The 24,318-nt window shown below is 37.2% G+C and overlaps 2 protein-coding genes across 3 annotated transcripts in view; one reads left to right on the plus strand and one right to left on the minus strand.

The window, feature by feature from the left end:
* Positions 1 to 5,978: 5,978 nt before the first annotated feature.
* Positions 5,979 to 11,006, plus strand: LOC147861710 (receptor homology region, transmembrane domain- and RING domain-containing protein 2-like). The gene is made up of 5 exons (XM_087322181.1): positions 5,979 to 6,233; positions 7,806 to 8,033; positions 9,362 to 9,757; positions 10,135 to 10,377; positions 10,603 to 11,006. The coding sequence occupies exons 1-5, from the start codon at positions 6,014 to 6,016 to the stop codon at positions 10,614 to 10,616; spliced, it is 1,101 nt and encodes a 366-aa protein (XP_087178307.1). The 5' UTR covers positions 5,979 to 6,013; the 3' UTR covers positions 10,617 to 11,006.
* Positions 11,007 to 13,539: 2,533 nt separating this feature from the next.
* LOC147861711 (V-type proton ATPase 16 kDa proteolipid subunit) overlaps positions 13,540 to 24,318 on the minus strand; it is a 59,754-nt gene continuing 48,975 nt past the window's right edge. The window contains exons 2-4 of one of the 2 annotated variants that reach the window (XM_087322183.1): positions 15,156 to 15,313; positions 14,322 to 14,607; positions 13,540 to 13,736 (exon numbers count right to left, since the gene is read on the minus strand). In XM_087322183.1, coding sequence (XP_087178309.1) covers positions 13,607 to 13,736; positions 14,322 to 14,607; positions 15,156 to 15,237 — 498 coding nt within the window. In that variant the 5' untranslated portion in view covers positions 15,238 to 15,313 and the 3' untranslated portion in view covers positions 13,540 to 13,606. Of the gene's footprint in view, positions 13,737 to 14,321; positions 14,608 to 15,155; positions 15,361 to 24,318 lie in introns of those variants that run through there. The other variant, XM_087322182.1, reaches the window with a different exon arrangement.

The following is a 24,318-nucleotide window of genomic DNA, read 5'->3' on the forward strand; positions in this document are numbered from 1 at the left end:
GGAGCTTGTGGCTAAAATAATATATCAATATCAAATGACTACATCCAATTGATCTATTATTAGAGAAAGCTCCAAAATATAAACTTACTCTTCCCATAAGCTCAAAGCATATCCTCATTGATATGATCACTTTTTCAATTGGTCGTCCATCTTACTGAGGTTGGTCTATAGACCCATGCTCTAGGTAGTTTCTTGTTGCATTGACATTTTTAACAAAAAAATCACTAGTGGGCGGAAATCTCAATCACTCATTATATGCAATGGTAACCTGAGAATGATGCCATTTAGTCACTTAATCATTAATATCAATATGCATTTTAAGTGAAAAGAAATGAGTAGAGATTATATCAAGTGTATGATGTATTCCAATATGCCTTAGTGGGTGCAAAAATAATTCTTGTTTTGACGTCATGCAAATTTGGAACACAAACCTTTCCAATATGGTTGAACAAATCATAAGCAATGTCAAAGGTTCCCTTCAAGGATGTAGTGTCAAATATTATGTACAATATATTTCGGTCTTGCCCAAAAAATTTAAAGGAAACTGTCATCAAGGTACTTTCCTTGAAGGTGATCATAATGATCGGATTGTTAATGAAGTTAATCATGTTAACCTCATAAATACCAACTTACGGCAGTAACGACTATATTGACAAATAGTTTTAACGTTATCTAATGGAAAATCAAAGTTGTGAATAAGCTTTGTCCATTGTCCCATCTGACCCACGTGGTCCCAATGGTCACATAAGGACTACCGGTCCCTAGTTGCTCAAAAATAATTTCCAAATAGGTAGTATCTCCTTATTTCTTAATTGTTCATTCTTGATCCCAAACTATTGCATTCATGAAGTATGTACGCATATTGAGTAGAAGTATCATGTAAGTTAGATGAAGGAAAATGTCACTTATGTTCTTGAAGTATGTTTAAGGATTCATCTAAAAAGTAATTCTAAGTATTGGCCTTGTTGACTTGCACATTTGATCTTGTAGGAGGTTTCTGAATGGCATCATCAATTGTGAATGATTGCAAACAGATTTGTGCAACAAATCGATATAACCAAGGAATCAACAAAGTTCTTGGACATTATACAATGGGATAAACTAGAATTTCACTTTCCCTATTTTAGGAAGATCAAATTGTACCCTTTCTCAAATGCTTGAACTAAGTAATCGATGTTGAAACATCATTGCCATAAATTTCTAATTGATGGTACAACATATATTTATTCAAAAGATGTTAGTTGACACATAATCACCATGGTCTATCATATTTCACATCTTATAGGATTGATGCACCCCAAAGTGTCATACTCAAGTGTGTCCCATTCTTAAGTAATCCTCAAGTTTCAAGATCAATTATCTTTTTTGGATTGACTAAGTTAATGTAAATGAATAAAAACATGTGCAACACCATGTATGAGATCGAGATTATGGTTAGCATTATGTGTAGGCATTGGCTTAGGTGCGAGTTTTCGAGAAGAACATCACAAAGCTTTGATAAGATTACCAAACAATCTTATGTACAAGAAAGATGTCAAAATAGGTGAATTGTAAAATACACTCGATAAAGAGCTACCAAGGTCAAATATGAATTATACGTGAGTCTTAGTGATATTTATGTTCAAAGGAAGCAAATCATTCAATCTTGGTGACCTTGGCAAGATTTGGAAGTTACTTAGATGTTCAGTATAAACAACAAGAATTCAAGATTGAACAAAAGTCTATAGACATTACTTTTTTCTCTTAATGCTTTTGCTAGAGATAGGAATCGGCAACGGTTCGATTTCGGCTTAACCAGTTTTGCCTCGTCCAAACCAAACCAATTAAGCTTAAACTGGTTTGGGAGTTTCCGAACGTGAACTAAACCAGTTCCTAAACCGGTTTAGCCAAGCCAGAGTAAGACTTAATCGACTTGGTAACTGGTTTGGCCCAAATAGGTTCGGTTCGGCTTGAACCATCCCAAAACGATTAAGGAAGCTAAAGCCTAAATCAAACTGCCAAACTGTTTAAATATGGTTTAATGGTTCGATTTAGGCTTGAGTCGAGCCATTGCCGATTCCTAGCTAGAGTGTGTGTCATTAATCTCTAATATGACCCTTCATTTCTATATGAACATGGAAATTTAACGGTGTCGTGAAGATTTTCGGCAATGGTGTGAAAATCGCATAAAACATACGAAATCGAGTAAGAATCATATAAAACAATAATAGTGAAAATACTATTTTAAATAAGTTTAATATCTTAGTACAAAAAGATGGAGGTCTTCAAGAGCTTTCGAATGCACTTTACTACATAAGAAACGAACATCTAAGTCTCAAGTTATGTGGGTAGGAAGTTTGCAAAGGAAAAGAGAAAGATAAAACTGTGATGTATCCCACATAGATAGGACAAATAAGGATCTCACCATGTATAAGGCAGAACAAAAAGTATTATCTTTGTCTTTATGTGTGGAGCATAGAGAGTTCAAGGTAGCTTGAATTAAGCTAATTAAATGAGTGGGTTTGGCTTAGCTACTTGTAAAGGTTTTGGCCAACCAAAACCGACAGTGGAACCGACTAACAAGCGACTTGGGACTCGGGACTAGGCCGGACCAAACGGATGCAAATCGGACGGGTCGGTCGGGTCGGTTGATCGCGGTGCAATACCAAAATTAGTTATGTACATGTGACCAACAATGATAAATATAATTGTGTCCAAAAGCCTAATAATATTTTGTGCATAAAAGAAAAAAGATATAAGCAAGACTCAAACTTTGCACCTCCAAGATAAGAAGCAATAGGCTTACCATTAAGGTAAGCCAAATCATTTCTTTAGGGATTATATTTTTATCATTATAACTTTGTATGTAAATTGTCATATTAGAGCTTGATTGAGTGACATGTGATGCATGAGCGCCAACTGGCAAACATGCATCACATGCATTCCATGCATTGTATGCATGTCTTGTACCCTCGCATGCATCATATGCATGGGAGCATCTATAAAAGGGTGGATGAAAAAGATCAAATGGAGCGATGTATTAATCAAAAAAAAATTAAAAGTAAGAAATTTATTATCCAATTGATGTATCAATCTTGTTCTTCAATTCTAAAGTCAAGAGTTCAATCTTAATCTCTCTCAATCTAAAGTCAAGCGTTCTATCTTATCTCAATCTCTCTCTCTTTCAATCTATCTTAATTCCTTTCTTGCTTAAGTTAGTGCAATCTTCGTGTCCTTCCGGTCTAGAAACCCGGTGGTTCCGCCTCACGATTCGCACCTAGTGACAGATCTTCACGACAACGGGTCTAACATAAAAACAATGCGTGAATCATGCATTGGCCAGTGTCGCCCAAAATAAAAAATAGATGGCCAAAGCACTATATTGCGAGGCGAAAAACAAAAAGGGAATGAGAAACAGCCAAGTTTAGAGGCCGAAGAAGTGTTGAATGAAGCAAGGAAATTCAAGGTAAGATATGTTGGCACCTCAATGAGTGTTCCTATAACAACAAATTAGAAGCTCAATTCTTTTTCAAATAAGGTGCATAGAATGATTGAAAACGAAGAGACATACTCTAACATGAGGACACAAGAAGAGGACGGACCCAAATTGGGCCACATGGAGACCTCAACAATGAGCATGACTACAAGGGTGCATTTGAATGTACACATGCTTGATGATGAAGTAAATGTCTATATGCCAACATCTAGAGTAGATGGCTAACCAAGCGGCCTAGCATGTTACAATAAACCAATGACCTACGTGTTATTAGCCAAAAACTCTAACCAATCAAGGTAGCAATGCTATGATAATACATTAATTTATGAACTATTTATCCTTAGCATTTCTTGCTTGCCTTTTCCTACAAAATATGATTGGTCTCCTTCACTCCTTTTACTTAATAAGAAACCATCCATACCATTGTGCTCACTTCACATCCCAAACGTGACACATGATCCATTACCACCCAAACCTACACATCCTTTGTCATGTGCCAACATCTATAGTAGATGATGCAAATTTCTTGTTTGCATTTTCTTCAAGGCCAACATACACTTCACCTCCTCTTCCAATAGATTTATTATGGGGTACTCTTTATGTTGCTTCTTGAAGACCTTCATTTTTTTCTTGCAATGGGTACAAAAAACATGGTCCCGCATAACTCTGCCAAGTGGTATGCACAATTTATGGGCCACACTAACTCTTATCAAACTTCTCAATGGAGCTAATAGACTAAAGCATGGCTACCTACTTCTATTTTCTTGGCCCAAAGTCAATGCCTCTTATCAAAACTTTTTATAACATTCAATGGCCAACTCTACATTCTCTAATGTTGTTTTAGGTTGTTGAATTCTTGTTGCGAAAATTTATTCTTGACATATATTACAATTTCATGATGATGCAACATATGAGGTGATAAATTATTGTATGGGAATTGTGAGATTTTGACTATGTGAGCATAAATGTTGCTACCATGCTATGTTTTGTTAGTAGCAAACATGGCAACTCCTTCATTTTGCCACACATGCTTTCACAAAGTGCCTTCACAATAGGGTTGTGTCCATATTCCCCTTTCCAATTTGCCTCAACATTATACATTGTAGTGATTGATAACCTAAAACCCAATATTGAGAAGATTTCTCTTACTTTGTTAGCATTTATTCTAACTCATCTCTACCAACCACAATCCCAACACATCCATATCTACGGATCACATATTTTAGCAAGAATTTGCACAATGAAATGGTTGTCTTTTTCCTTGATGATACTCTCTTCCCATAGCATGAGAAGTCTTCCCTTGCTACTTCATGATGTCAATCATCCATTTATCATACGTTACTAGTGCATGAGCCAAATCCAAACATTTCTATGGCACTTTGGAATGCATTTAACAAGTTTTGATATGCTTTTACATAACATGCCACGTCCTTGCACATTCCCAACCACCAATTCTTCTAATTCAAATCAAGAATGTCGTCCATATTCCCTTGTGCCTAGGTCATAAATTATCATGGTATTCAAGAATCGATTTCTCTTGCTCTTCTTTTTTCCACATCGCCATAACTGGAGTTTCTATCTATTCCTTAAAGTGCTTATGTAGGTGCTCTTCACATAAGAATAATTCGTAAGCCTTCTTCAAACTGCAATGTTATTCTCATTTTGACAAAGGGGTATTATTAGATATAGTTCTAAAATATTTCCCAATTTGGAGTCATTCTCGTCATATTCTTCTTTGCAGAACATTGCGAGCATTGGTCATGCTAATTTCCTATAATATACGCGAGAAGATGCAAAGAAGTCAATATCTACACCTTCATTAGTTTTCTTTGACCTCATATATTTCCCTCAACAACATATCTACCACATTAGTGTGCCTTCATGCCACATCTAAGATTTCTTAATTGACTCCATGATGTAAGAAGTCCAAGGTAACATGGCAACATCTATGATCTAACGTAAAACACCCAAAGATAATCTCAAGTATAAGAAGACAATCCAATAAGCGCCTTCCTTATAAAGTAGTCCCAAATCAACTTTGATTGCCAATAAGATTCTCCAACCTTGTGGCTGAAATAGACTATAGCTGTTTGTCTTTCACGTAGCATATTGGCTTGAATTAGATTACACAACGGCTCTCATCTTTGCTCTCTAAATCGATGATGCATCCTATTTGAATTCGGATTAGGATCATATCCACTTGTCACGAGAGATCAAAGTATCCTTAGCATAATTGGATATGTTTTCAGTGTCGATGTTTCGAATCATTAGTAAACCCTTTAGTTGCAAACATGGAATCAGTGTGATCTTCATTCAACCCACTTGAGCTTCTTTCACTTCTTTTTACAAACTCATGGAAAAGGCTGAAACATATGGTTTTCAAGGTTTGGTTGGACATATTATGTATTGATATGAGGCCCAATGGATCATTTCATTTGAACCTTTACAGAGAACAGAGACAGAAGCAAGAGAGAGAACAGAGACAGAAGAAAGAGAGAGAACAGAGAACAGAGAACAGAGACAGAGAGAGAGAGAGAGATGCCCAATACAGAGGATGGAGCAGGAGCAGGAGCAGGAGCAGGAGGAAGGTGGTGGTCTACTTACTGGGAGGCGGTGAGCCGCAGAGAGGTTGTTGTGACGGTGGCAGCCCTGCTCATCCTCATCCTAACTCTTCTCCTCGGCAAGGTCAATTCCTCACTCGTCCTCATCACCTCCACCGACGACTCCCTTCCTTTCCCCGACATTGAAGCAACTTTCTGTAAAACCCTGCTCTTACCCTAAAATTTTTGTTCTTCTTCGTCTGTTGATTTTGATTCAGTATTAGATTGTGTACACATGGATTGCTTTGAGTCCTTTTGTTGAAGTACTTCTTAGAGTGTATAGACATCAACGTATCTATTTTTCAGGGATCAAAATTCAAGCAGGTTATGGGGGTTATACTTTTAGAAGATGTTAAGAGTATTGATAACATGAGGTCGTCTTTCAGAGAATCGTGTAGAAGGTACAGGGAATATACTTCTAGAAGCTATTAGAGTGTATAGATAGTGATTGCTTGTCTAGAATGCCTTTGGGTGTATAGACATCAGTTGTTTGCTTCCAAGAGATTGAGATCTTTGAGGGTGTAAGTAATGGACATCATTGTTTGATGAGGTTTCCATCCAGTTCTTGTTAGAATTATGATACTAAATCATTAACATTCCAGGGTTCTGAATTTCTTTCATCATGAGAGTGAATCTTTTCAGCTCTAGCTTCTCATATGTTTATTGAGAGAAATATTTAGAATTCCTTCATGTCATGTTATCATGAGAGAAATCATTACAATTCCAGCTGTTGATGTGTATGACATTAAAATTCCAGTTAAATCACCGAAATTCTGTCATGGGTCATTGAAATTCTAGCAGCTGATGTGATAAGATCTTATTTAATCTAAGTTCCTGTTCCTAAAAATAATCTTATTCAATTCAATGGATGACATTAATCTTTAGCCTATTCGGCCTATGGCAGGTGTGCATTTATGTCATTCATAGTAGTGAGTAAACCTCTATAATGATTTCTTTAGGTAGGCATCAACAACACTATTGAGCCTGCAATTTCATGTTTTGAAATTGAAGACACTTGATACAGCTGGAAATATTGAAATGATATTCACTATGATTGTCATGTTTACTGCACCTTAAGGTAGGAAACATAGCAATCCAATTACTAAATTTTTCTCTTAAGACTGATTAGGAGTCAACATCAAGACTAGACATAGATCACTCATTTGCTTGTAGTTGGCTTTAATATCGACTCCCATCAATGTTATCTGTGCACATGGCACTTCTGTATTTATGTCCTGATGTCTATCTTATACCTGTTGAGAAGGAAGTTTCTTCATGCACAACCATTATGGCTCAATTCTCTGGAGTCAAATTGTAAGCATACGTGCACCCAATTACAAGTAATTTGAATGATTTTGGGTGTATGGGCTGATAAGATGGTCTCAAGATGTTGCAAATGTGACTGTAAGAAACCAATTTCAAGATATTTATGAATGCTTGTTACGATTTGGTGAAGGATTAATATATATGTACTCCTTATGCTATGCATCATCGTTTGTTCTCATAGAATTGTCAGGTCACTTCAATTCAGAGCCGTACTCATTCATGTAAGTTCAGATAGTTTGATATAATCTACAAATTGCTTCAAATAATTCAAATTGCACCAGGGATTGATATTTTATAATGTTAAATACACAGCTGCGGCTGTCTGTAATATTTTGGTTTTGTGTTGAATCAAAGTACTTTCCTGTTCAATCCAGATGTTCACGCAACTGTCCTTTTATTTGCAGCTTCTACGATCCCGGTGACAGGGATTATCGGGTTGTTGTTTGCAGCAAATCCACGTAATGCTTGTGTGTCCATTGAAGCTTATGATTCAAAACAAACCACACTTTCAGGCCTTCTCTTGATTTCCCGGGGGGATTGTGATTTTGTTACAAAGGTACAAAATGCGCAGAATGCTGGGTATGCAGCTGCAATTGTCTATAATAATGAGGAGGACAGTGACCTTGTAACGAGTAAGTAGGTTGAAGCATGCCAATTGATCAAGTTGAATCACAACAAAATCCGAGCCCCCTTTTTTTACATACATTTCTGGATTTTATTTTAATTAGTGGTAAATAACATGAACGATATTCTAGAAGATAGCATCAGTAAAATGTATTCTAAGAATTTGAAATCACATAAAAGCTTCACAGGTTGGCTTTAGTTCTGATACATCTGGATATCTAATTTTACAAAGGGTTAAATCATTCTCCTTGCCCTGCCAAGGATTTCACTTGCTGAATACATAGGAATTAGACCATAGCAACTTTTTATATTGGATTTCTTTTTCAAGTTCAAAGGACACTATGTTTCCTAAGAACTGTCTACAGAGCATTGAGTCTCAATGGACTCAATGCTCCAAAAACAGACCTATCCAAAAACAAGGGTGTAACAGACCTATCCATAATAGTAGATAGGTCTGTTAGATGTTTGAGAGCTCTTGATAATGTTTCACCAGATTTATACTCTCTTGGGGTGCACGTTTTTTAGAAGAACAATACCTAGAATGGAATATGAAAGAAAGCATATGACAGGCTGCATGTAGTATTAAACCATCCATCATAATTAATAATGCAACCACATCTCTTTCACTTTCTGTACATTATTTAGTTTCATCATCTCTTTGTATAAGGGCCAAGGATTGTATAATGGAGGCATAAAATAGAGTACATGTCATTTGATTTAACCATTTCGATAAAATAAGGACTCCCCATTCCAATGAAGAATGTCCTGTACACTAGAAAAACTGAAGCAAAGCAATGACCAATTTTTTGCAAGGCTTTGGCTATGCATATTTCTGTGGAAGTCGGGATGTCATCTTTTATAGACAATTTAATATTTTTCAAGCCATTCACGAAAGGCCCTATGGGCTACACCAAATTTCAAACCTTAATCCACTAATGATAGCAAATTACAAGCAAAAATTCTTTCATGGGCACCATGGCTTGGTTTCTGTTCATGGCGTCTCATTAGAACCTCTAAAGATTGGAACAGGTAAAAAGAAAAAGAGGCAAATGCTTTAAAAAATGTGTCATTTAGGAACTGGGTGTATCATCCCACTTAATGAGTTTATTTTAGATGCATCTATTTGGCTACATAGGCATCAATGAAAAACTATGCTTTCATTCATTCACACCACACACACGAAATGTGTAAGCCAAAAGTATTCTGGTCTTGTAAGATATCCATGTCAGTTATTATAGTTATGGTATCAATGTTCAAAATTTAGAAGATATTAGTCAGTGTATGGAAATGATAGTTTCTCATTCGAGGTTTACATTTTTTATGGTTATATTTTCAGTGTCTGGTAATGGGTATGGCATTGAGATACCTGCGGTGTTCATATCTAAGGAGGCTGGTGAAATTTTGCTACAATTTGTGGGGGATACAAATGCTCGATTGTATATGCTTCCTGCACTTCAGAATACGTCTTGGTCAGTGATGGCTGTCTCCTTTGTATCACTACTTGCTGTTTCATCGATTCTTTCAACATTCTTCTTTATTAGGAGGCAGCGGCTTCAACGAGATGGTTCACAGCATACATATATTGGCTCTTCTAGATTGTCAAAACGGGAACTCAAAGCTCTCACTGTCTCAGTCTATGATAGAAAAGACAATGCTACCTGTGACACCTGTGCTGTTTGTTTAGAAGAATATGTAGACGGGGAGAAACTACGCGTATTGCCTTGTAGTCATGGTATGAGCAAAATCAACTTCACCTTGTATAATACTATTGGGTAAAACACCAAAATACCCCTAACTTATTGGATATTCACCATAAAACTCCCTTACCTTTGAAAATTTATTAGAACACGGTACAAATCTATTACATGGATGGGCATTCTCGTAAGTTCACCTTGTATAATACTATTGGGTAAAACACCAAAATACCCCTAACTTATTGGATATTCACCATAAAACCCCCTTGCCTTTGAAAATTTATTAGAACACGGTATAAATCTATTACATGGATGGGCATTCTCGTGAGTATCCAGAAAATTAGTGGTTTTTTGTGTGTGCTACACTGTGCTCTTCCTTGGATAATAATTTATATTCGTAACTTGTTTTGAGCAGAATTCCATGTTCCATGTATAGACCAGTGGTTGACAACTCGCAAATCCTTTTGCCCAATTTGTAAAAGAGATGTCCATAGTAAGGATATTGAAAATGTTCCTTCAGAATCAACTCCCCTTCTAGCGTCGTCAAATCAGCTGTCAAGGGTTGCAGCTACATCTTCTGCAACCCAATCTGCAGCATCTGTATCGGAATCACTTATGTCAGAAGCATCTATGTCAGGATCAACATCAGGATTGCCAGGTAATAATTGCATGTGTTGGGTCACATATTGCATGCATTGGCTTTGTAGTTCAGGCACAAGTTCTTTCATTTCACAATTTATCCCTAGCATCAAGCAGTAATAACCACTTGATTTATTTGGCAATGAATGTGCCATTTATGTTTGTGCACATTTGATTTAAGAGTCTCGATCATCATCTGAAAAGAAGTGAAGAAATTACCTGATGGTTTTCATTTGTGGTTCAGGTGATATCTGTTGAATTAACATTTTTGATTTCCTGAGACGAAACACTTGATGGTTGATCTATTCCCCAAAGTTTAACTTTGTGCTTGGATATACTACTTCCCATGAAGCTGGTTTCTTTTGCTTTTATGTATAGGTTCCAGTATTCCCACTTCATAGTACTTTTGGATGAGCACATGTTTTGGGTTCAAGGTTTTTAAGTATATCATTTGATCTTTTGATTTCCATCACTTTACATAAGAAGCTTCGTATGTTGTGTGCTCCAAAATTTGGAAACCAGCATGGATGGCTTTTTGCATTGTGAATCATGTTAATATCATCTTTGTACATTACAAGATACAGCAGTGGACGAATCAATGTACTGAACAATGCTGTAACTTGAATAGGAAATATCTATTTTATTCAAGATTTGTAAAATTGTTTATGACCATAAGGTTACATGAACTGTAATTTTAATAGGAAATATATTCTGTATTGCCAACACTATTTATGCTGCAAACATGATTCGAGACAAGAATATCTTTCTTTGAGCTTTTGTCAATTTGATTAGGGTGAAAAAAACTGGAGGCATGATTTCTTGAGACAATATAACTCTGATAGCAAATGCATTTGATTCAGCTTTGCCAAATTGGAATACAGCAAACTATGCCTGAGAGTTTCAACAAGAGATGTAAAGTATGTTTTATCTATTTATTTATGTAGGCTGAGTGAGATATGGGCTCTGGCCTCCATCATTTGAATGGTCAACTCCTTTATGATTCAAAGGGTGGGAAGTCTATCTAGTGTCTGGAGTAAATTGGAAATTTGTAGTGCATTTAAATAAGATAGCCTGCTTTGCCATATTAATAATACTTATGCAGACCGCTAGATTTAGTGTGTGGACAATGGCAACGAGGGGAAAGGTGCATGCATGCTATGTATGTATGTATCTCTCTCTATATAGTTGTAAAATATTACATGCGAAAAATATCACCATCAAAATATGGGCATGATGAGGAACTTGCCTCTTTGACAAAGAAAAACATATTACCATTACCAAAACTATATGCAGAAATAATTTACCATCCCATTTAGATAGCTTATCAAATATGTTCCATTTAGATGGCTTATAAAATATGTTTTGGTGATGGATTACATCTCATTAGGCTCCATATTATAGATAATCCGGAATATTATTAATTGGATTGGAGTTCTAGTGTTCCTTCTTTATAGTACTTTGTGTACAAGATCTCACACTCTTACTCATCACATAAAAGGGAGCTTTTGGCTCAAAAATGTAAGTATGTCATGCCAAAATTTTCAAGGTTTCATTTATCCAAAAAAACCATAGCAAACAAATAGTTTCCCAACTTCTTAACTCTTCATAAGAAACCAAGACAAATTATTGTTAGGGACCACTAACTGCATGTGTAAAAGATCCTATTCACATTGAAGAGAGAGAGAGAGAGAGAGAGAGATTTATAATAACATAGATACTTTATCAACTATTAGGAGGCTAATTTTGACCTATGAGACCAAATATATATCATATTGAATGTGATCAAATGATTGGGTTTTATCAAAGATGTGTGAAAAGCATAATTGCATGTGATCAAAGGTAGTGCAATGTTTCAAAGTCTGATACTTAATACTCCCAAACTTGTTTTGGGTGAAATGTGTATAGTCGATTACTGCCTGAATGCCCCATCTCACATTGTGGTGATTGTGAGCTAAATCGCATGGAAGTAATGGTTTGGATGGTCAACAATAGACTCTAAAATCTATAGCGGTATGCAATTTTCCCATGTCATGATATATTGGCATTGCAAAAAGGCCTCATTCATAAAGGAATCTATTGATGCATCATGAAGTAAGTGTATTACATTCGATCTTCCAAACCAAAATTCTATATCTTGCATCCAATCGAAATAGTATAAGTTTATGTTTATGTGTCTTTCATATCTTTTTGCTTGCTTCCCTTGCAATTCTGAGGTTCATGTGAGTGTCTTTAATAACCTTAAACATGTATTTGAAAGAGAGAGTGAGAATTCGACTTGAAGTTCGGTGTGCTTGATCTACAGTTGTCTCATGGCATGAAGCACTCTTTATTTGTATGAGCATCATCATCTAAAAGAGAGTATTATAATTCTTGCAAAAGAAGTTCCTTGCATCTTTGATTTTGACTCAATAATGCAACTTCAATACCTAGGTTGTGTGATTGAGTGTGAAAGAGTGTTAGGGCTCTAGGAGAGCTAATACTCATATTAATAATGAGGTAAGGTGGAATACTATCAATAGCCCTTTTTGCCTTATGTAGAACCCAACATTCAAGATTGATGTCCGCAATGTAATATTCTAAATTTGTCCTTTTAACATCTTCCCACTTCTTTAGTGGTTCCATTATAATCTTTCCTCGATAACTACATATTTAACACCATCACTTGAACGCTATTGGAGAACTTCCACATCCCATCTTTTGAACCAATTTTCGATGTCAACTACCCTCGATAACTACATATTTAAAGACATCACTTGAAAGCTTTAGGAGATCTTCTACATCCCATATTTTTGAACCATTTTTTGATGTCAACAACTACCCAACCGAATAAGAGAATTTTGCTCTTATTTGTAGTTAACATCCAACATTCTGCGCAAGATGTGGTAATCTACATTAAATGACATTAGTTTCACTTCTCTTCCATGAGTTGATACTCTGGTTGCATTTCTTTTCCAGCATATAATAACTTTTCCAACCAGCTTAAAGACTAGACTCAAAGCATACACTTCATTTATTTGTGGCATATCGATACCAAGATACTTAAAGCTTTGTACAAAAGAGAGAGAGAGAGAGAGAGAGAGATCTTCCTAAATTACATGCCATTACAAACAAATTTGCTCAACACAATTTTAAATATGAAAAAAACAAGCTTTAATGTGAGCTTTCGTGTTATTGTTGGATATCCAAGAAATATCAGATATGTATTGAATCCAAAAAACAAAACGTGTACATAATGCAAAGAGGTGCTATCACTCTCTTGATTGACCAGCTCGAGAAGAAAGAATGATACCCACAATCAAGCCATACAAAGCAAGTGCCTCAGCAAAAATCAAGATGAGAATCATTCCTACAAAAAGCTTGGGCTGTTGTGCATTTGCTCTGCAAGAAACAAAAGGCAAAGCATTCACTGGATCACATTATAAAACACATTAAGTTTTAGATAGCGCTTGTGTTATGAGCACATAAACTACACTCTTATAGGTTAATCAAAGCTAACCACATCACTTTTAAGGATTAGTTTTAAGGGTAGTTACAAAAAGAACTAAATAAGGTTAGGGCAGGACTCTAGCCTTCATAAATCCCGTAATAGTGTATTACGTATATACCCATAAAATAATCCTTGATAAATCCTAACTAAGGGGCTTACTCTATTAACCTCTAATATTGTAGTTATGCATATGTTCATATGCATACTAGTGTGTTAATGTGTATGCTCATAACATAGTCCTACATAGTGCATAAGTACATGTCTAGAGGTTAAGTAAACAGTTACGAGCTAAGGGGCCTACTCTAGTCTAGTTATATGAATAAGATAATGGGTCTACTCCAGTGCAGCTATATGCATAAGGTAATGGGCCTACCCCAGCCTTCACTAACCCCTAATAGTGCAGTTATGTGTATGCATGTTTATCCATAAGATAGTCTCACAACTTCTTTGTTCATAGAAGAATGTGACAAACTAACCTGACACCAGCATCACCAACTATGCCGATAGCCATTCCAGCGGATAGGCCAGCTAAACCACAAGCCAATCCAGATGAAAGGTGTGCATAGCCATCAAATAGATAGTAGGCTGTACTCTTGGGGTTGATCCCTGTGCTTATAATCACAGCTATGATCAATCCATATATACCTAGCACACCTGCCATCACCACTGGTACGATAGATTTCATGACCAATTCTGGCCTCATCACCCCCATAGAAGCCACTCCAACACCACTTTTAGCCGTTCCATATGCAGCACCCATACCTTACAGTATCATCAGAAACAGGGATTTAATTGCAGGTGGATAAAACAGGAGATGACAAAGCCCATCATCATCAACTATCATTTTAAAGAAAAACAATATTGTCACCATATATCAATTTGCAAAGGTACAACACCACCATAATCATTCATCATTTTCAATAACATCATCAGGTATCATAAGTCAACCAATTGCAACAACATCAACACACACACACCCCATACATAGTTTGCGGCAACATCTTCATCAGCATCATCATCGTTAGATCTCATCTATCAATTGCAATACCATCACCATCATACACCTCGATGAATCACAACATACATCACACATTATACTCCAAACAATACCATCACCGTCCTCATCAAGCAAAAGCACATGATCAGATACTAAAACTGGATCCTATACCTTCGCAAGTTTACGATCCTTTATCAAAACCAGAACGATCCATTTGCACACACAGAAATCGAGTCCAAAATAAAGCCCAGGAACAAAGAAGGAAAGAAGATATGAGAGAAAGAAAGAAGGAAAGCGATAAGAGTTTTCTTACATGAGAACACAAGGGCTGCTGCAGCTCCAAGGAATCCAAAGAATGGAGCAGTGGTGTCACCATTAAACTCTGTCGTCGACATCTTTCTTTCGCTTCAACCTGCAAGTAAGAAGAGGATACACAGAGAGAGAGAGAGAGCGAGAGAGAGAGAGAGATTTCTTCTTCTTCTTCTCCTTCTTCTTCTTCTTCTTCTTCTTCTTCTTCTTCTTCTGTTTGTTTCTTCAATGATCTGGAAAACGTGCAGAGATCATGACGATGACGAGGCTCTGCACAGAGGGAGAAGAGGGGAAAAAGAGAGAGGAGGCGACCGGCTACCGGCGGTGGATGGTCACCGGCTAAACCGGGGTGGCTGGGGTGTCCAAGGGCATCATCACAATTGTCGCAAAGACGTGCAAAAAAAAAACAAAAAAGCAAAGAGATCCCAAGAATTAGTGATATGATTCATTCATTCAACTTATGCTCTTCTTCTTCTTCTTCTTCTTCTTCTTCTTCTTCTTCTTCTTCTTCTTCTCGGGGACTCTGTTTTCTGCAAGCCATACGACACTCGTAATCTTGTTTTTATGCGATCATTCGGGTTTCGTCTCTCGTTCACATTGCGTGTGTGAACATGAGACGATGCCATTTACCCGATCTTCTTCTTCTTCCATTCGCTAGATCCGACTTTTCGCTCCGATCGGCTATTTCTTAACTTCTCCACGTTGGTAACTTTTGTAGAACCTTTTTTGTTAGTGTTAGCCATAGATTGACATATTCGCATTCGTGGGGTTTCCCATACGAATGAATACGAATACGAATACGAATGGGTAATCAAGTATTCGTTTAACACCCCCCCCCCCCAAAAAAAAAAAAACTTTTTTAAAAAAAATTCCTAAGATAAAAAAAAAGGAACTTAACAATAAATAGGGATAATAAAAGAGGGACTTTGGGGACTCACACACTTCTAAATTTTTATAATAAATGTATAGTCGTTTTATTTTTAATAAATAAATAAAATAAAATAAAGGCTCATTAATTTCTCACTTTTTATTTCCTCAAAAATTATGGATATTTTTATCTGGACATTAAAAATGGTACTTCAAACTAATCATATCTTCAAAGTTCATACTAATCATATTTGTATAATAAATATAAAAATATTTGTTTTAAAAAAATTAATTAATTAAAATAAGTTTCTTACACTCTCTTGACACTATAATCTATTAATGAATTTATTTATTTTTTTTGGTGAAATACATTTATTTAAATAAATAAATAATTTTTTATATTTATTTTACAAAACGAATGGTTTTTTAATATTCTTGGGGCCATTTTGTATTCTCGAATATTGAGAATATTGCGCATGGAAAATATCACGAATATCACGCATGTGTCAATCTATGGTGTTAGCATTTCATTCGTGGATTGGATTAAGTTGCTGGATCGACACCAAATTTGATTGCAAACTTATGAGGCTAGTTCACATGTCCTACTTTCTTACTTTGCAATGGTAGAATATGCAAACTTTGTTGTTCGTACCTCGATGAACATCATGTATCTTTATACTACCTTTTTTAGGGAATCTCTCTTTTTGAAGGCCCAACTTTAACATAATACATTGCATCACGGTCTTGTCTAATCACGTTGGTGCAACACCAATACCATCTAACTTTCTAAGATTTTCAAATGTCACTTACTTCCATGTGAATGTTTTTGTAATAGTGCCATGCACATAAACAATGGTCTATGTATGTACATCATCATTATCTGATAAAAAATTTAAAATTTCATGGACAATATGTCGAACTAAAAAACTAGTGAAAGCCAATGAGGAATTAGCAGAATTGATACTCTAATGTGCTTCACATGGAAAGAGAGATTAAAGAACAACATGTGTAATAATAATAAGAATCGTAAGGGCACACAAATAATTTTGAATTACACGTCACATGGTTGTAGAAGATTGTGCAAGGATGTGGGTGTGCCCTTAACAACTGATTATCGATAAGTATCAATTGAATTGTAAAAACCTTTGAGCCATTGCTTAATTGTTCGGGAGGCAACAAGCACATACTCACATTTTGTGATGGATTCAATAATTAAAGCTCAATCAGACTATCTCTCCCTAGACGTAGTATAGCGTTAAGGTCTTCCACACTCTACCATACAAGCATGACAAAATGTGGATAGGATTCTAAAACTAACAAGAATAAATTATAGGACCTCTAAACTAATTCATATGGTAAAAAGTCATTATATTACTACAATCGATGAGTTTCAATGTCACATGCACTTCAAATTGAACCTCGTCCACGACCTTATCAAGAAACATCAACCACATGGCAAAAGAAAACTGTATCGTGAATTTGTCACATTGACATCATTATAAACCACAAGAGATTGATAGAGTTTTAGTTTTGAATTCATGTGGAACATAAGTTTGCTCCAAAACAAATAGTAAAATTGACACTCTCATATTTTCAAAAAAATAATCATTGAGAGTTTGATGCAAAGTGATTGGTTACCACTAGTTCTAGAGCTCAAGGGGTTTCTTCAACTTAAGCATGATATTATGTTTCTCATGCTATGGAAATCAATGTCACAAACGTGTAGTTTCTTTAGCGTATGTTCTTCCTCTAGTAGTATCAACCCATCAAAGCACTTGAGATGTCGTAGAATTCTTCTTGATGTGTTACTTTAATTCTCTATTAAGTGCAAATAAATATGATTTTGATCCTTGAAGCTAACAAGACATTATCATAGTTACAACTTACAACCATGAAAGCGTTTGAACCCTACTTCAACAAGGACATGTTGATTCCTTCACATTAACAAAGTCCAAACATAAGATGAATTGATTTATCTCCATACACGACGTCATATTCATTGTGTCTTTAATAACACTTGAAGAGGGATATGAATCTCTTTGTTGATGAGGCGATCAATGAAAAATTGAGATTGTGTCCATTCGTGAGCATAGTTTGAAATATAGACCATAAGGCAGTGTTAAGAGGATGAACCATTATAAAGAGTAGAATACGTGGTTGTGATCATTTAGTACCCTATGGACTTGAGAAGAAAGGGATGGCAATTGTGCATCTATATATACTTATCCATCATAACATTAGAAAAATAAGTGCAACTAGTCAAGGGACCCAATGCATGGCTCAAATTTAAGAAAACCATGACTAGGGCACAAATCCATCATATGAGGAAGAGAAAACAAAAACCTCACAAAAATAGACACTCCTCTAAAACACATCCATATTTAACTCCCACTCTAGTAGGAATAAAATTCCTTCGATTGGTAGAGGAATCCCAACTAGATATTATCCTAATGCCTCACTTTATCCAAACCCTAAAGCTGAATTAAGAAAAACTAAAAGTATGTGCTCATCATTCATATGGGTGAATAGTTCTGATTAGGGAAATCTACCTCCCATGAATCTGTTTGTGTTAAGAATTAGGTAGGTAATTAAGAGTTAATTAGTACCTAATTATGTGATAAAGTTAAGTGCAGAAGATTATGTGATATGTGTGTGAGAGGAAGAGAGAGAGAGAGAGAGAGAGAGAGAGAGAGAGATACACTTATGAATAATACAAGATGGGGGATGAGTAACTATATATTAAATTAGTATCAACATCATCATCAAATACAAAAATACCCACAATGAGGTATATATACATCTCATGTGCAAAGGTGCACATGTGTGAGTAGAATATAGGTACTAATGTGTAAGTCCTATATTAAATGTACTTAGGAGTGGAGGATCTAGAATATCCCACTTAAGTACAAGGTCCTATTTAAGGCATTATAGTCAACACTTATGACTAGATTCTATCTAGGTAACTACGAAGTTACATTGTTGACTAACTAACTAAACTAAATTGAGCTTGATCTCTCAACAGTTTGAAACAAGAGCTAATGGCACCCTTCTATCGACTTTCACCCTACATGAAGTAATGGGTTCATACTAGACAATGCACCTAAACTTGTAGGTATCAATTTGGTGGGGGGTCTCTTGTCTCACTTTTAAGTAATTCTCAATAGCATTTTATTAGTGAGTTTAACAAGAAAGATCATATATCCCATCTAAAGTGAAGAGAGATGTGCATAATGGACATCACTAATTAGAATACATGTATTAGAGATTAGGTACTAAAGTAAGCATAAAATAAGGATATCTCAATGATAGATCTAGAAAGAATAGAGAGAAAAGAGAGAAAGAAGGGTGCCGATCCACCCGACCACCCCCGAGCGAAGGGATCGAGACGGACTCGAGCCTCGATCGGCGTCCCATACCACCGCCTTGGCGTCGAGTCGTACCTGGACGATAGCGCGCTTGCTACAAGAGTCGTTCCACTCACGGACAGAGTCTCGACGTAGTCAATGCATGATAAAATGAGGGTAGCTAGGCCTCTTATTTATAGTAATTCTCAAGGCCCCCAGCCATGTTCACACTTGGCCTCATGGGTTGTCTCAATCCCGAGGATTAAAAGTAATCCTCCCCTTCTTTAGACTCTTTGTTTAACCCTCACACTTATCCACGTGTATAGAATACTACGACAATTCTCACCACGGGATATTATATGGTCATGCCCGTAACATACTCCCCCTCTTTAAAACATTGCACTCTTGCAATGGAAAGTTAGGAAAGTTAGTTGTTAGAGTCGTTTCGCGTTCCCATGTGGCATCTTTAATTGATTTATCCATCCATTTTATTTTAAATTCTCGGATTTCCTTAGTACGTAATTTTTTTGTTTTAACATCGAGAATTCTTTCTGGTACATGTGGTTTAGAAGATAAATCTTCAGAAGTAACCAGAGTTTCAGTTGTAACTGTATTGTCGCCAGAACCTAGAAGTTCTTTTAGACGACTTACATGAAAGACTGGATGGATTCCAACACCATCGGGAAGAGCGAGACGATAGGCTGATGATCCAATGCGTTTGAGGACTGTAAAAGGTCCACAAAACCGTGGGGCTAACTTAGCGCACTTACCCGTAGACAATGTCTTAGAATTGTGAGGTACACGTAAAAATACCTTCTGTCCAGGGCTGAATACACGAGGTTGCCTATGATGATCGGCATAAAAACGCGCTCTATCTTGAGCTGTTTTTATATTATCCCGTGCAATATGCAACATATCTTGCATATCCCGAAGAAAGTTTTGCGTACTTCGCAACTCATCATGATGTATATTAACATCAATCGGGGCTCGTGGCTGAAATCCATACATCAACATAAAAGGACTATATCCCGTCGACGTATGCTTGGAGCTGTTATAAGCAAACTCCAAAATTGGGAGGTAACGTTCCCATTTTGTTGGTTTTGCACCAACGTATGCTCGAAGCATGTCCTCAATAATTTGATTTACTCGTTCTGTCTGTCCATCGGATTGAGGATGATCCGTGGAGCTCATGCTCAACGTAGTTTCTAACTTCTTAAAGACTTGCGTCCAGAAGTCACTAGTAAACGTTGGATCTCGGTCACTCACGATATCCATCGGTAACCCGTAAAAACGAAATAACTCATCAACGAATTGGTAAGCCAATTCAGGAGCTGTTACCGTGGTTTTAGTAGCAATAAATCTGGCCATTTCAGTTAGTCTGTCAACCACAACCCATATGGCATCATGACCTTTTTGGGTGCGAGGAAGGCTAACAATAAAATCCATGGATATACTTTCCCACTTATTATTGGGAATGTCCAAGGGATGTAAAAGTCCTGCGGCTTTAAGTCGCTCGGCTTTGTTAACCTGACATTGGTGACATTTAGTCACATAGCTATGTATGTCAGGACGCATCTTAGGCCAATAAAATTGAGTGGAGATGAGAACGAGTGTACGATGTATTCCAGGGTGCCCTGCTGAGGGTGCATCATGGCATTCAAAAAGAATTCTCTTTTTGACCTCAGGCAAATCTGGAACACAAACCTTCCCATTACGGTAGAGCAGACCGTTAGCAATGTGGAAGTATTCCTTCGAGGGTGCGGTGGTGTCTGTTCCAGACTCGACTCTTGCCCAATATTTTGCAAAATAATTGTCATCAGGATACTTTCCTCGAAGGTGATCATAAAGATCTGATGTTATTTCAGTGAAGCTAAGCATGTTAACTTCACGGGTGCGACTTAGTGCATCAGCGACAGTATTCATGGAACCTTTACGATATCGTATGGAAAAATCAAAGTCCTGGATGAGATCAGCCCATCGTGCCTTACGACCTTTCAGGTCTTGTTGGTCACAAAAATATTTCAAGGACTCGTGGTCCGTAGTTACCACAAAGCGATTTCCATAAAGATAATGGCGCCATGTTTTGAGCGCATGTATAACCGCAAATAATTCCTTTTCTTGAACGGTATACCGACATTGAGCAGAATCAAGTTTCTTACTCTCGAATGCTATTGGTTTACCATCTTGATACAAGACAGCACCTATAGCATAATCGCTTGCGTCGGTTTCAACCTCAAAAGGTTTTGAAGGATCGGGTAAAAGAAGTGAAGGAGCCTTGCATACCAAGTCCTTGAGTTCCTTAAAGGCGAGGTCTAGTGTAGCATTCCACACAATAGGTTTTGTAGACTTACGCGTTTGACCTTTTAGAAGATCAGTAAACGGCGTCGTCAATTGTGAGTAATTACGAAGAGATTTTCGCAAAAATCCGACAAAACCAAGGAATGATCGAACTTCTCGAATATTCCGAAGAGTGGGCCAAAGCTTGATTTTCTCGATGCGAGAAGGATCAATTTCAACTCCTCGTTCGGTTATGAGATGTCCAAGATAAGTAATTGATTTCTTGAAGAACTCACATTTTGAGATCTTCGCGTAAAATTGTTTGTCACGCAATATTTGTAAAACAAAGCGGACATGTCTAGCATGTTCTTGCAATGTACGGCTATAAACTAAAATATCATCTAAGAAGATAACGACAAATTTTCCAAGTTGTTCTCGGAAAATGTCATTCATTTCTTGTTGAAATGTAGCCGGAGCATTGGTCAAACCAAAAGGCATAACCAAAAACTCATAATGGCCGTAGCGCGTACGAAATGCTGTTTTAGGAACATCGTCCTCACTTATTCGTATTTGATGGTAGCCAGTACGGAGATCAAGTTTCGTAAAATACCGAGCTCCCTGGAGACGGTCAATTAGATCGTCAGCCCGGGGCAATGGGTACGAATTCTTGATCGTCACTTTATTCAAGCGTCGGTAATTAATACACATACGCCATGTGCCCTCTTTCTTTTTAACCAAGAGAACTGGTGCACCCCATGGAGATTTACTATAACGTATATAACCCATTCGTAAATAGTCCTTAAGTTGCTTAGCTACCTCATCCTCTTCAGATCGACTTAGGCGATACGGAGGTATACTAATGGGTGCAACGCCAGGTACAATATCTATACGATGGTCTATATTACGTTTAGGAGGTAAACCATCGGGTAGTTCACTCGGAAAAACATCACGAAAATCGTTTACGATTTCATCAAGTTGTTTTTGTTCAAAATATGTTAATTGACCCGAGACATTATCGATATTGTAAACGTGAATGTCCGGATCAAGTACACAATAAAATAACGTAGAACAAGACAACTCGGATATTGATGGACACGAGGAAACAATCGAGAGGGATTGTTTTTTTACACATTGAATAAAATGCGTACAATCGTTGAGTACAAAAGAAATGGAATGGCGAACCCAATCAATAAATAAAGAAGAGCTTTTATTATAAAACCAGGGATAACCCAGTATTACATCGGTGGTACTAAGATTCATTACATGGAAGTCTACTTCCTCTATATAGGTATCAATAGAAATTCCTAAAGAATGAATCGCCCCGTTGATGTGTTGTACTCTTCCATCAGCCAAGTGCACCGTGTAGGTGTGATCACTTACGGTGGGTTGGATTCCCCATATCTGTACCAAACGATCATTCACAAAATTGTGTGAGCTTCCCGAATCAAATAAAAATTGTACGGGAGATCCATTGATATACCCGTTTGCACGTAGTAAATCATTGGGACCCAATACATAATGAGGGAAAGAACATTGACAATTACTCAAATGATGTGTATAGACCTGAAGGACATTAGGAATCTGACCTTTATGGTCTGTAGCTTTAGGTTTGGCGTCGTGCTCTTTTCGTTGGAGCTTACGACATTGCTCTTTTGTATGACCCTTCTTTTTGCAGAATACGCAAAAAGGATGTTGTCGCTTATAATCGCGATCCATGAATTCGTTGGGTGTCTTGCGTTTCCCAACGAATTGCGACTGCTTAGTCCCGGGCGCTTCGTTGGGTTTGTTATGGTCCTTCTTCGAAGTGCGTTGATAGCGAAGAACTATCTCAACGGCCTCTTCGAAGGATTTTGGATCCTTATCGTGCACTATCCAGTGATAGTCCGAATTGGGGATGCCATTGACAAAACAAGCTATTAACCAATTGTCCCCTTCTAGACCCGATTTTTGGATTTGGGTTCTAGCATGGTGGACATAATCTTCTAGCGAGGAAAACTTCCTGCTAGAGAGGTTCATTAAAGCTTGTGCTGCCTCGGTTCGAGAGGGAGGTTGTAGAAATTGACCCTTGAAAACTGTGACAAAGTCTGTCCAGGTCTCGGGCAATCTCCCCAAAGTTCGGAGCCCACGCCACCAAGCGGCGGCCTTACCCCCTAGTTCTCGGCCGACATATGCAATCTTCGTACTATCTGGCGTGGGATAGAGCTCAAAATGAGACTCCCATCGGCCCAGCCACGTGCAGATTGCTTCTTCGGTTCTTTCCTTTTTATCTCCCGTAAATGGCTTTACGACAAATGATGGTTCACCCTGACGCTCATCAGGTCTATTAATCTCATTTTGGAGACTAATGACTCGTGCCTCGAGAGCACTTTGAGATTGCCGAAATTCGGTCAACTGCTGCGCGGTTGAACTAAGGAAATGTTGTACTTGTAAAATATACGCCTCAATGGACATTGTCCCAGGAGGATTTCCTTGAGTTCTTTCCGCTTGAGCGGAGGGCATCGGGTCGTTATTCTGAGCCATTGAATGATTATTTCTGGCAAAGAAATAAGATAAGGTCAGACAAATAGTCATAACATCTTGTCGTGGTGTAAACATATCATGGGCAAACATTAATCGATATCATGATCTCACGTCAATACCCCTCTAGACGTATGAGATGAGGTTCAAGATCAGGTTACT

This window comes from Azolla caroliniana, unplaced genomic scaffold (genome assembly GCF_043228905.1).
Source record: "Azolla caroliniana isolate FFs.n. ecotype wild unplaced genomic scaffold, voAzoCaro1.0.p SCAF_7, whole genome shotgun sequence".
Taxonomy (NCBI): domain Eukaryota; kingdom Viridiplantae; phylum Streptophyta; class Polypodiopsida; order Salviniales; family Salviniaceae; genus Azolla; species Azolla caroliniana.